Here is a 12686-nt window from a genome sequence, read left to right as displayed (position 1 = left end):
ACACAGCTCATAAGTACATTAGTACTATCCCTGAGTATTACTATAAATGATAAAATAAAGGTTTAAAATGTGAATTATCTGTAAAACACACAATAAATCATCTATGTGCTAGCTTAATGACACACAGGGAGCATATTACTGGATAGGCAGTGGTGGAAAGTAACTAAAAATATTTACTTCAATGAAATTTTAAGGTTTATTGTACTTTATGCCACCAACGTTGTACTTTCTCTCATATATTACTTAAATAACGTTACTCATTTTTCTAGTTATTGGTACTTTTACTTCAGTAAATTCCCCGAATACGTATTCCATTACTGCTCTCAGGCTTTCTTTGCTAGTTTTATGGTTGACACTACTTAACTGTTCACTAATTTCACTTTAAAGTTATAACCTGACATGTAAAAAGTCTTCGCGTGTCTAAACTTTTAAAGTTTTATGGTTTTAAATGCGAGAAATTACCTGAAACCTTTAGCTAACCGCTGCTAACAATGTTGGCAAATTTAAAATTAGCATCAACGGCTGCGCTTCTGATTAGCTGCTGCCTTCAGGTGCTGCTCGTAAATTCCACAAACCCATAACAGCTTCAGGTTTTTGACGGCTTGTGTTTTATCAGTAGTGAAGACAAAGACACGGAAAATGAGATGTGAAGAGATGTAGAACGACCAGGAGACACAAAATGACCACAGAGATCAGTGATAAAAGTACTATTACTCAGATTAAATGTATTTTTATTTCACTGTGGTTCTTCAATTTTATGCTTGACGTTTTAGGCTTTGTTCCTCTTTATACTTCTACTTCTCTACTTCAAATACTTCAAATACTTTTTACTCTACTACATTTTCTGATAACTGTATTAACTTTGCAGCTTCAGCATAAAGAATATAATTAATACATTCTGATGGTCTATTAGTTTGATGATGGGATAAGACTTTACAGCATGTTATTAATATGAACTCCAACTTAACCTGCTGCAATATTAAAGTGAGAACATTGATGCATCAATAATCATATTTAATTATTGTGAAATGGGTTATTATGTGTAATGGACTTTTACTACTACTTTTACTTTTTGTACTTTGAATATGTTTCACACTAATACTTTTGTAGTTTTTCCTTTAGTAACATGCCAAATACAGGACTGCTCTGTACTGTAACAAACTAATTTAATTTTCAGTCATTTTTACTGGAAATTGTGTATTGTTTTAGTAAGATTAAAACAGATACTATCCTTGTAGTGTATATACTATATATATTTTGTATCTATATGCAAAGACTATATTAAATGTTACTATGCCTTGGTGGAATGTCAATAAAACAAATACAAAACACAAAACTAACGAGAAGACAAAGAAAAGAATGATAAAGTGACACAAAATGAGCACAACCTGAAGCAGAACTAGAAAGAGAAACAAAATGACCACAAATAAACAAGAAAGTAAAATTACATTTAAACCAACTTAAGGAGAAAAAAATTTATGAACCTAATTGCGGATCACTGGTGCGCACACCTCCCTTCTTCGTAATTCCCGACAGTCCTCGAAGGCAGCACTAGTGGCTCTACTGCGCAGACTCTGAGCACTTTGATGCGAGCGGCAACTTCACCGGCAGCCCAGCGCGCCCCGCTGCCTGTCGCCCACAACAGCCCGCATCATCATCATCATCATCATCATCATCATCATCATCACCATCATCAGCAACAGCATCATCATCATCATCAGCATCAGCATCATCCTCATCCTCCTCAGCAGCAGCAGCATCAGTGTGATGAAGCAGCGGAGGACGGAGACCTTCCTGCTCTGAGACACTGGATCAGCCCGCAGACAGGTAGATACGGAGCTTTTATTATTTTTTTTAACCACTCTGGAAACACTCAGACAAGCATTTCTTTATTTCAAACACTGGACCAGAAGCTGTTTTACCTCATTTTTCTAGAAGTAACTCAATAACAGGTGAGTTTAATATTAAAAACTGCACCTTAGAGGTTCAGGGACGTGCAGAAAACCTGTTTGAGCTGCTGGTGGTTTTCTGCTCTGGTGGAGCCCTCTCCCTGTGTGGGATTGTGGGCAGAAAGCACGGATCGTCCAGAACAGATGTGTAGGTGTAGCTGTAGCAGAAGCTGTGTTATTCATACCTGCAGTAAAGTGGCTACCTGTTGTGTGCCATGCAGGTAAACCTGTTTTCCAAACCTTCACACTGCAATCATGCACATATTTAAAGTACATAAGATCAGTTTTATTCAGGATACATGCAAATAATCTGCACATTAATAAAAATTAATAAAACATAGAGCAGCACTAGAGAGAGAAGTGGGACATTTTTACAAGGATTAGTACAGTAAGTAAGGAAGAATATCACTTTATTTGACTACCGACTGAATTTTACTTTCATGTCCTCGGGCTGTGAAAACTTATTGGATCTGTGCAGAGATCCTGTGTTTGAGGAGGTGGTGCTGCTGCTGGGTGTGATTTTAGTAGCAGAAATGGGAAAAGTGTTTGAAGTGCAGCTGAGGGGATAGGAGGGGAGCGATCATTCCTGCAGTTCAATATCCTTTATCTGCAAAAATGAAATTAAACTGATTGTCTGGAGGTGCCAGAGGATGCTAATTTTGGGAACCGCTTCCCCTTTAACTGGATGATGCATCTCATGATGGACAGAAGAGAGAGGAGGAATTTTAATCCGCCGGGTCATAGCAGATGCACATCTTTCATCCAAAAAGCAAACAGCAAGGACTGTGAGGGGAGGCAGTGGCTGTGAGCCGGTTTTCTGGAGGTTTGGCCGTGCTTCAGATTTTTAAAAACCTCAAGTATCTGGCTCCCAACTCCAGCCTGTAATTCAGCATCGGCAGAGTGATGCTGCCTCACATTAGTGTGCTCCTGTGTGCTTTATCTTGTACAGTTTATTTTAGGGGCTGCAACTAATGATCAATTAATCTATTGGTTATTTATTAATCTAAAGAAAATAAGATTCATGGGGATTCCTTTAGGTAGAATAAATGAATATATCTATTGTTGTCAAATGACAAGAATCACTCATAGTGATAAACCTATAGAGGATTATCAGCTGAATCTGCGGATCCTCTTGGCTTTGTGGAGCTTTACAGTGAGTTTCAGCTCCTTGGTTAGTGTCCGGACCAGAACTTTACTGTTCTGGTTCACTTTCACTGCTCCCATAACTCTGTTTTTAATAGGAAGCAGCTGTTTTAAGAGAACAAGCTCTAAGGAACCAATGTCCACAGACAGAGACAGTCAGAGACGAGCATTTAGCAGCTAAAGAGCCAGAGATTTCCCTCAGGAGGAGGTGGAGACCAAACCCAGAGCCAAAACAGAGGGAACCCTGGACACAGACACTGGTCCACATAAACGATCATGTTTCCCTGTGACAGCTGGATGTGCTAAACACCAGCTACCTGGTTCATCATATTGACCTAAAATATGATGATCTGTATGTGGGCTACTGACTTGTTGCTGCTGTTCTCACAGGTTTAAAATGCATAAAGTCTAATTAAGACTAATTTTCATCAATTAATTAAAAACAATATTTCTTAGTTGTAGCCCTAATAAAATGCTTAGGATTGATTTTTATTTTCATGTTTCACTGCTTTAATCAAGTAACGTCTGAGTCAAAGAAACACCCAATCACCTGTTAAAATACTTGCTGCTTCATCTTCCACCAGCTAAAAATGTAAAGATGAAAATCTTAACACTTCGTTTCTCTGCTGAGGCAGAGTCTTCCTGTAAACACACATTAACACATGGGTAACCTTGTTCAGGCGTTTTTATTCAGCTGAAGAAAAAAGTGCGTCATGCTTGGCATCAACATTTAAATTCTCGTGTCTGTTACGCTTCACATCATCGCAGGGTGAGTGCACTTCTCAGAAACAAGATTAGACTGAAATCATGTGCAGAACTCTGCAGGCATCCGTTCCTGTTTCTACCTTCAGAAAAACCCGGACATGAGACCGGTCAGCGTGACCGCACAGATTCCCTCCAGAGGAACAATACGAGCCTCTGATAAGGAATAAAGGCCGTATTGTCTCTTTGCTGATGATGAAGGGCAGAAGCGATTTCAGGTTTCATAGAGAAGTATCACAACAGAACGGCCCCGTTCTGACGGTGGTAATTGCTGCGTAACAGCACACATGAATACCCCCAAATCAGCTCTCGGCCTGGTTCGCTCGGGCAAAGTGCACTATTCAGACAATCAGAGGCATTAAAACTCAACCGGTTGTCCCCATGGCAACAGCAACTGCTGGTCTGATTGTATGGGAAGTGGTGTTTCTGAAAACTTGCCACGTGTAATGGCTGCCTTTCACTAATGTGCAGAGAACTGATCCTGACCAGTGAGGAGTTTTGTCCCTTTACGAGTGGAACCGGTCCAGTGTTATTCTGCATGCAGGACTATTTAAAGTACATGATGATGCACAGCCAAGTGTTTCAGGATGAGACGATAACGGAGGAGGTGCAGGTGAGGGATGCCATGATGTTGCACATCTCTCTCCTCTTAAAGAAGAAAGCCTGATTTGGGTTGATTGAACTGATGGCAGGTTGAATGCAGGTACAGCTGTTCCCTGTTTGCCTTTATTTGACAGTGACTGTGGAGCTGCAGACAGAAAACATGGGGAGAATGAGAGGGAGGCATGACATGAAACAGATGACCCCAGCTACAGCTGAACTGTGGACTCTGTAGATATGTACACAGCCTGTGCACAGACCACAGGACGCCCAAAACCTCCAGAAACTACTATTGTCATCGTGGTTATTCTTCGATCACAGTTATAATGGATAATTAACAATCTTTAGTGGGTTTTAATGGGAGTCTACGTGAAGTGTGAGGAATTAAACATGATATTTTTAAGCACAACACATGACTCATTTGTTTGCTAATTGTTTGTGCACACAAAACAGCAAATATTTGTGTTTATTAATTCACATATTTCACATAGTTCAGGTGATAAAAAAATAGATATTTTGATAGATATAATGACTGTGGTACAAATAAATAAAAATACAGATGAATAAAAACAAGGTCGTTGGCCTGAATCAGTACAGTCATTTTGGTCCACTGAGGTAGAAGAACCATGAAGATTAAGTTTGTCACTTGAGTCATGTCCAAACAGAAAACCCTCTCAAAGGTAATGGAAGTAGAGGAGTAAACGCTGCACAGACACTGTGTTGATGGTTTCCTCCAGGATGACCGAGGTGATGAACTCTCTGGAGCCGGGGACGGAGGACTTCAGCGGGGGCGGAGCAGCAGGAGATCAAGGTGCAGTATCCTTCCGGGTGTGGTGGGAACGTGAGCGTTCAGTTTATTTTAAACCAGTCCTGTCTTACTCGAGTAGCAGGCGTGCAGCGGTGAGTCACACAGCCGATGAGCACGAGTAAAATGTGGGTTGACACTACTAAGGTCATTAGTTGGATTCAGTCCTGCTGGGAGTAAACGGTCTGATTCAGCTGAGCCAGAAAGGCGAGCGAGCTATCATCTACTACTGAACATCACTCACCTTGTTTTATTGTACCAGTCAGATGTCTTCTTTGATCAGTTCTCCCAGTTTCTCTCCCAGTTATTTTTTTATGGTTTCACTTCAATATCTAAGTGACTTAGCTTGGACTCAAAGAGATTTGGACTGGGCCTTTTTAGACGTCTATGCCACATATGGTATAATCATTGCGGTCTAGCTCTGTTTCTCATCCAAATATAGTCAGTTAATTGCTGTTGAAACAATGATTATAAGAAACTCAGAGGCCAAAAAATGTCCACTAATTGTAGTGCAGTAGAGCTTGTTTTTGTTCAGTGAGTGTCAGTATGTATAAAGCTGCTCAGAGCAACATCCATCCATCCATCATCTATACCCTCTTAGTCCTAACCTGGATCCCAGGGACCTGCTGGACCCTATCCCAGCTCTCTTTGGGTGAAAGGCAGGGGTCCACCCTGGACAGGTCTCCAGTCCAGAGCAACATGTTGCTCAAAATTCAGTTTTTTTCTTGGGTATTTAATACGTTGATAAAAACCCCACACTGCTGTACAACAACAGGGACCCAGCATGAATACTGCACTATCAAATGTTTAGTGTGATCCCTCCTAGTGTGGATGTTAACCATGTTTATATTAGCTATCAAACGCAATTCATTTTATATCATCTGAGCTCTGACAGTCAATAGATACAACAAAGTGGCAAATTAATGTGATTTTAACAGACAAACCTGAAAACCTTTAATGGAAACTGTGTTTTAACAGAAGGAAGGTGTAGCTCACTGTTCACTAGAACATCTATGAATATCACTTACTGTGTCATCACTTGTAACATAAGTGTTCCTAAGCTTTTTTCTTCAGAAATCACTGTGCAGTGTTGGAGAAGCTAAAAGTTGATTCTTTTAAAAATCATGACAGTATTTGCATGAAGCTGTATTGATCGAGGTAACGCAGCTCCGACCTGTCACATGTGGAGGCGTGCTATTGGCTGATTCAGAGCTGGGTGTTCTGGGCAGACATAATTGTACTCTTTATTTTACAAGAGTAACACAGAAGAACCAGACTTCATGATGCAGAAAAATGACTCAGAGATCAGTGCGTACAACAACGTGGAATAACAGTTTCACATACGATTTCTTTAGAAATAGAAGAGATAGCATCACCATCACATGCACGTTTTAATTTGGAGATCAAAGTAAAACATCACGTTGGAGTGCAGCTGTTAATCTTTCAGCTGATCGACACAGTTTGCAGTTTAATCCAATTTGTACTGCACTGTTGTTCGTTCACATGAGTAATGATGTTTCCATCCCTGCAGACATGATAACCCTTCAGTTAACCTTACATAAGCTTTCACCAGATCTTCCCAGATACCCATGAAAGGAATCCAAAGCTGTCCAAAAGGCTTCCCTCCATCGTGGTGGAGCCGACAGATGCGGCCGAGGTGGAGAGCGGGGAGCTCCGCTGGCCGCCGGACGAGCCGAGCTCCCCGGACGCCCAAACGGAGAGACAGCGTGTAGAGGAGCAAACCGCAGGTGAGGAGGAGGCTGCAGAGTGTTTGAGTGGAAAATCATGTTTCCCTTAAACCAACCTGTCACACATGAAGCAGGACTGGAAACACGAGGCAAATGTAGGAGTTCATAGGGATTCATACAGGTGACATTCGTCTCTATAAAGAGCTTCTTCCTGTAGGTCGGGCTGTAAACTAGTGGAACACTGTGCAGTCACTGTCCCCTGACATTCCCCTGAATGAGCTGAGCCCGAGACGTCAACAGTCAAGAGCAGAGATACTGTGGCATAATATTCTACAATGCAGAAATGTGATGATATGCATCACTGAGTCGAAAAATGAAATTTAATATCTAGTCCATATAATCAGTTGGTTCCGACAGGGTGGAGTGATACAGCTCAGGGTAACTGTAATTTTCCACTTATCATTTGACAGAACACATTTTCACCTGAATTCATGGATCTGAATCTAATGGGTTCTTTCCGTGGACTTTATTAGTATTCATGCTGCTTCCAAGTACCACTTCATGTTGAACTGAACAGCAGGGTTCAGAGTGTTTAGAGAATATCTGAGAATATTAGTCATGTGCTCATTCTGTGTCTATAGTTTTTATTTTAGCTTCTGTTTAGTTTTATCTGCAACCTCTTTGATCAGAGTTGCAACATCCAAGCTGCGATTTGTCTTCTGTTGACTTGGACTAGTTAACTAAAGAACACATACCTGCAGCCCATGCATGGGCCTGGGACAGGAAATGTATTTGCATTGTGCAAATGAACGTTTGTGAAATGTGCTCTCTGTGCTTTTCTGCTGAACAAGAGGATCTAAATCTTATCAGGTGAACGACTGAAAGTCAAGAATGTTGACGGGAGGAAACACCTGTGTATTTAAAAAGAATAAATAGGGAACCTCACAGTGTAGGTAAAGCAGTAAAGAGCTGAGTGCAGCAGTGTGTCTGCTGACACCTTATTTAAAGTACATAAAAATAACCAGAACACTATGTTTCTTCACACACAGATACGAGTTGAAAGCATTTGGGCTGTAGTGGGTTCAGAATAGAGCCTGAGCCGGACTGGATTAAAAAACTTTGATACTGATATGGGCCAATTTTATTTTGTTACCATTCACACGTAATGCACGATCCCATATGATAAGCATTCCTCATGTTTTAAAAAAACATATATTTACACATGGTTAAAGAAATAGTCCTCTAAATATGCTTATTTGGTTTAATTGCTGAGACTTAGCTCAGTGCTGCCAGTAAATAAGGTGGAGCCAGCAGGCGATTAGATTAGCTTAGCATAAAGACTGGAACCAGGGGGAAACATCTGGCCCAGTTTGTCTGAAGTAAACAAAATCCTTGTGCCAGCACCTCTGCAGCTCAGTAATTCATATTTTTCATCTGTTCATGAAACATGTAGAAACAACAGTTCGTGGTTTTACAGGAAGTTCTGTCTTTTGCCTGGGAGCCTCCTGTTGGCCTCCAGGACTGGTCTCTCCTGTGCTAACAGAGGATCACTTCATATTTATCCCACAGGAGTAAAATCAATCTTCTCAATTCTGAGCAAGAAGGCAAATATGTGTAGACTTGTGCTTTATATGCAGTTCACTCTCTAACAGCACACAGGAGGAACAAAACACCAGTTTTTACCTGCCACGAGCCATTTGAAAGGTTGGTGAATAATGCAGCTCCTCTGTTCCTCCAGACAAGGAGCAGTCGGACGTCGGTGTGGATGAAGAGGCTTCAGGGGCAGAGATGCAGGACTGCAACTGAACTAACTCTCCTCCTGAGAAATCCACTGTTACTGTGAGTGTGTCCAGAATGAAAAAGAAAGTAATAGCGGTGCACGTTGTGTGGATAGAAAGATCAGGGAGACAGAGAAGCAAGGGTAGAAAAACAGATTCCCAAACCCCAGCTCATGGGCTTGGAGCCAGAATTATGTCGGCACCTTCAGAATAAATTTACAGAAGGTGTCGTTCTTTCCATGTACACATCTGCACTGATGAAGGAGCGTGTTCCGACATATGTGAAGCCAGTAAAGATGACTGACCGAGTTGCCATCTCGAAATTTTTAGTTTGTATTTACTTCTTGACAAAATGTTCTCTTCATCAGAGACTTCCCCCATGTTTTACGACTGTTAGGATTTTGATACAAATACATGCTTTTAATTTGATAAGTTAAACGAATTTCCTCTCTCTGGCTCCAAGCCCTTCGTTGATATCATGTGCACATCTAACCTGACAGATGTTTCAAAATGCTGTCTTAAATACTTAGCTCATGTGTGCCATACTACTACTAGTACTACTACTACTACTACTACTGAGGGTAGCTACTGTACTGTGTGCACAGTTTTTACATTAACTTTAGATGTAAATTACATCACTGTTTGTTAAGTGGTGACTGTTGTAGTTTGGTGATCTTGCTCTTACTATTCACTTTGTAATAATGTTTTAACAATCAGTATTTGAACAAAATCATCAGTTTAATTAAGAACTCGATGTTATTCCATTCTTTTAATATATTAGAATGTGTGAGCTTTGTCTTCATACAGTAGATGTTAAAGGGAGTATAATCCTGCTCTGTTTTCCTACAGACCACAGAAGTAAAAAGAAGCGGTATATTTTAGATGCGTGTCGCTTGTCACAAAACCTGATATTTTTTAAAATACTGGAAGTCTAAATTATTGCACAAGTAATAAACCTTTTCAAAATTCTTAAAACATTTGTCCCAGTGGTTCATAGTGATTGAAATGGGAGGCTAGTGCTGGTTTTTTACTGATCCTTAGACATATCTGGGTCCAACAGTGTCATCACTCAAAACATTGAGTTAAGTGCATTTTTCAGACATTTCTAAATTACTGAATGGCCCCAGTCAACAGCAGAGCACAGAAAAGGTCAGTTTCCTAGTTTAACTTTTAATTGCAACTTAGATTTTGACATGAACAGTATTTACAACTTTGGAACTGGTAATTACGGTCGCTCCCACATGACACAAGTGCAGCAAAAGTCCAGTATTCAGCATAATTCTGCCTGCCTGATGTGTGAGCTCCCACTGGATTTGTCTCATATACACATTTTTTCAGGGTTCTTTGCTTCCTGAACTGTGCTTCCCTCTGCACGACCAAACACTAGTCCTCACACCTGTAATGCTGCTTTGAGACAGAACAGAAGCTCAGTGTCAGTCCAGTCAGAGCATTTTTGCACTGACTGGAAAGTGAGACCTGAGAGCCTGAATCCAGCAGCTGGTGAAGAAATCACTGTTTTTGATAAACAACAAACATCTGCAGGTTTGTTTTTCTTCAGGATATGAGATCATTTTTAACCTTAGTTTGAAAAATTATTATCAATAGCCCCGTCACCTCATATAGAACGCTGTGGGTTCGGATCCTGCTAGACCCCGGGGCCTTTCTGTGTGGAGCCTGCATGTTGTCTCCTCCCACAGTCCAAACACATGCAGGTCAGGATTAGGGTCTGAACCCAGGTGTACCCGGGGGCCTTTCTGTGTGGAGTCTGCATGTTGTCCCCGTGTCTGTGTGGGTTTTCTCCTCCCACAGTCCAGACACATGCAGGTCAGGATTAGGGTCTGAACCCAGGTGGACCCGGGGCCTTTCTGTGTGGAGTCTGCATGTTGTCCCCGTGTCTGTGTGGGTTTTCTCCTCCCACAGTCCAGACACATGCAGGTCAGGATTAGGGTCTGAACCCAGGTGGACCCGGGGCCTTTCTGTGTGGAGTCTGCATGTTGTCCCCGTGTCTGTGTGGGTTTTCTCCTCCCACAGTCCAAACACATGCAGGTCAGGATTAGGGTCTGAACCCAGGTGGACCCGGGGCCTTTCTGTGTGGAGTCTGCATGTTGTCCCTGTGTCTGTGTGGGTTTTCTCCTCCCACAGTCCAAACACATGCAGGTCAGGATTAGGGTCTGAACCCAGGTGGACCCGGGGCCTTTCTGTGTGGAGTCTGGATGTTGTCCCTGTGTCTGTGTGGTTTTTCTCCTCCCACAGTCCAAACACATGCAGGTCAGGATTAGGGTCTGAACCCAGGTGGACCCGGGGCCTTTCTGTGTGGAGTCTGGATGTTGTCCCTGTGTCTGTGTGGGTTTTCTCCTCCCACAGTCCAAACACATGCAGGTCTGGTTGGTTGGTGACTCTAAATTGCCCGTCGGTGTGAATGTGAGTGTTTGTCTCCATGTGTCAGTCCTGTGATAGACCGCTGATCTGTCCAGGGGGGACCCACCTCTCACCCACTCACCCCATCCTGGTTAAAAGGTCCTGAGGGAGTGCAGCCTGCAGTGTTTCTCTTCCTCTGCCTCTCCAGTGAGGAAGCTCAGGTGTGTTTCTGCTCCTCCGAGCTGGAGGCTGCACCAGGAATCTTAAACTCTTCTTATTTTAGGCTCCAGTTTATGTTTCTTGCCTCAAAGTTATTCAAGGAAAATAAACCCGACATCTGCTGCACTTCACGTCATAGGCAGAGAATAATATGACATCTCAGTGCTGCAGCTTGACAGAGGCAGGAACAAACGTCAACAGGCGTTCGTCGCCTTTGACTCTTAGTGTAATTTAAAGCTTCTTTTTTTTTATAGCTGCTAACATCATGATATCAAGCAGTGAATTTAACTGAGATCATGAAAATTTTCACCTGCTCTGCTTGTAATTCCCACCTGGAGGCTGATGAGAGGACAAGTGGATGTGGGCTTTTTCTCAGCAGGTTGTACTTCCAGCAAAATCTGCCGTGACAAAAACACAGCAGAGACTTTGGCAACACTTTCTTGTGACCAACTGAGTCCAAGTCTGTTTTTTTTTTTTTGGTTTGTTTTATTTGTTCCCTGTTCATGTTCTTCTTTATTTTTCTTTCCCTGTAGAGATGAAACTATGGCTAAAACTCTACTGACTGAGAAGTTATTAAAGTGAAAATGTTTGATTTTGGATTTTTTTCTATTAAAACTTCAGCTGTTGCAGAGAACTGACTCTTCAGTGAGTTTGCTTGTGGTGCAGATTTTATGCCTGGATGCACCACAACATTATAAATATGTCACGCAGCATTTGCTTAGTGAGTTTTAAGGAAGTTAACGCTCTGTTTACTCTGTGTTTTAATGAAATACATCTATATATTGTTGCACATATTGTTTGTTAATTTTTTCAAGCTGACAAGACGAAAGACAAAATAAAAAAAAGCAATTCCACCACAAAAGCTTTGATATTTTCCCATTTTTCTAAAAACAAAATGCTAATATTGACTTGTCCCAGCTTCATGACTTGTTGCTTTTCTCTGTTTATTTATCTGTAACTGTGGCAAAACAAGACTTTGGGGAAATGTTTTGTAATAATCATACAAAATCACCAATTCATCAACTGTGGAAAAATCCTTCTGTCTTTGTTTTCGTTAGGAGGATGAATTGCTGTTGTGCCATCATCTGTATGTTTGAGACTTTAAACAGTTAAACTCTAATGAGACCAAACTCAGGTGGTTGCAGGTGGATGTTAGAAGTGTTGATATTTTAAAGGCTTTTCTGTCCCAGTTTTCGCTGCCTCCTCCTTTCCATCGTGCATACACTCAGCGCTCCCACGTACACTTTGATAGCTTGTTGAGGCTGATATACTGTTAAAGGTCAGATTAGCGTCTTGATCCAGGCAGCGAGATGGATCCATCTTATTTCTTTCATGCCTCGTTCGCTCTCTGCATCTGACCTTTCAGATGACAACCTCGTGAAGA

At 41.5% G+C, this 12686-nt stretch overlaps 2 protein-coding genes across 5 annotated transcripts in view; one reads left to right on the top strand and one right to left on the bottom strand.

The window, feature by feature from the left end:
- The window catches only part of ahsa1b (AHA1, activator of heat shock protein ATPase homolog 1b), a 70571-nt gene extending 68955 nt beyond the window's left edge, over positions 1–1616 (bottom strand). The window contains exon 1 of one of the 3 annotated variants that reach the window (XM_026295019.1): positions 1485–1616. The gene's annotated coding sequence lies outside the window, so the exon portion shown is untranslated. Of the gene's footprint in view, positions 1–462; positions 539–1484 lie in introns of those variants that run through there. The other 2 variants (XM_026294953.1, XM_026295184.2) reach the window with 2 other exon arrangements.
- Positions 1617–1689: 73 nt separating this feature from the next.
- On the top strand, positions 1690–10471 carry LOC113123834 (protein LBH-like). 2 transcript variants are annotated; one of them, XM_026296275.2, is made up of 4 exons: positions 1690–1827; positions 5192–5270; positions 6833–7007; positions 8686–10471. In XM_026296275.2, the coding sequence occupies exons 2-4, from the start codon at positions 5193–5195 to the stop codon at positions 8751–8753; spliced, it is 321 nt and encodes a 106-aa protein (XP_026152060.1). In that variant the 5' UTR covers positions 1690–1827; position 5192; the 3' UTR covers positions 8754–10471. The 2 variants fall into 2 exon arrangements, with proteins under 2 accessions (XP_026152060.1, XP_026151974.1); XM_026296189.2 differs by having other exon boundaries at positions 1692–1827; positions 5120–5270.
- Positions 10472–12686: the final 2215 nt, after the last annotated feature.

This window comes from Mastacembelus armatus, chromosome 22 (genome assembly GCF_900324485.2).
Source record: "Mastacembelus armatus chromosome 22, fMasArm1.2, whole genome shotgun sequence".
Classification (NCBI taxonomy): Eukaryota; Metazoa; Chordata; class Actinopteri; order Synbranchiformes; family Mastacembelidae; genus Mastacembelus; species Mastacembelus armatus.
This window is presented reverse-complemented; position numbering and strand designations above follow the sequence as displayed.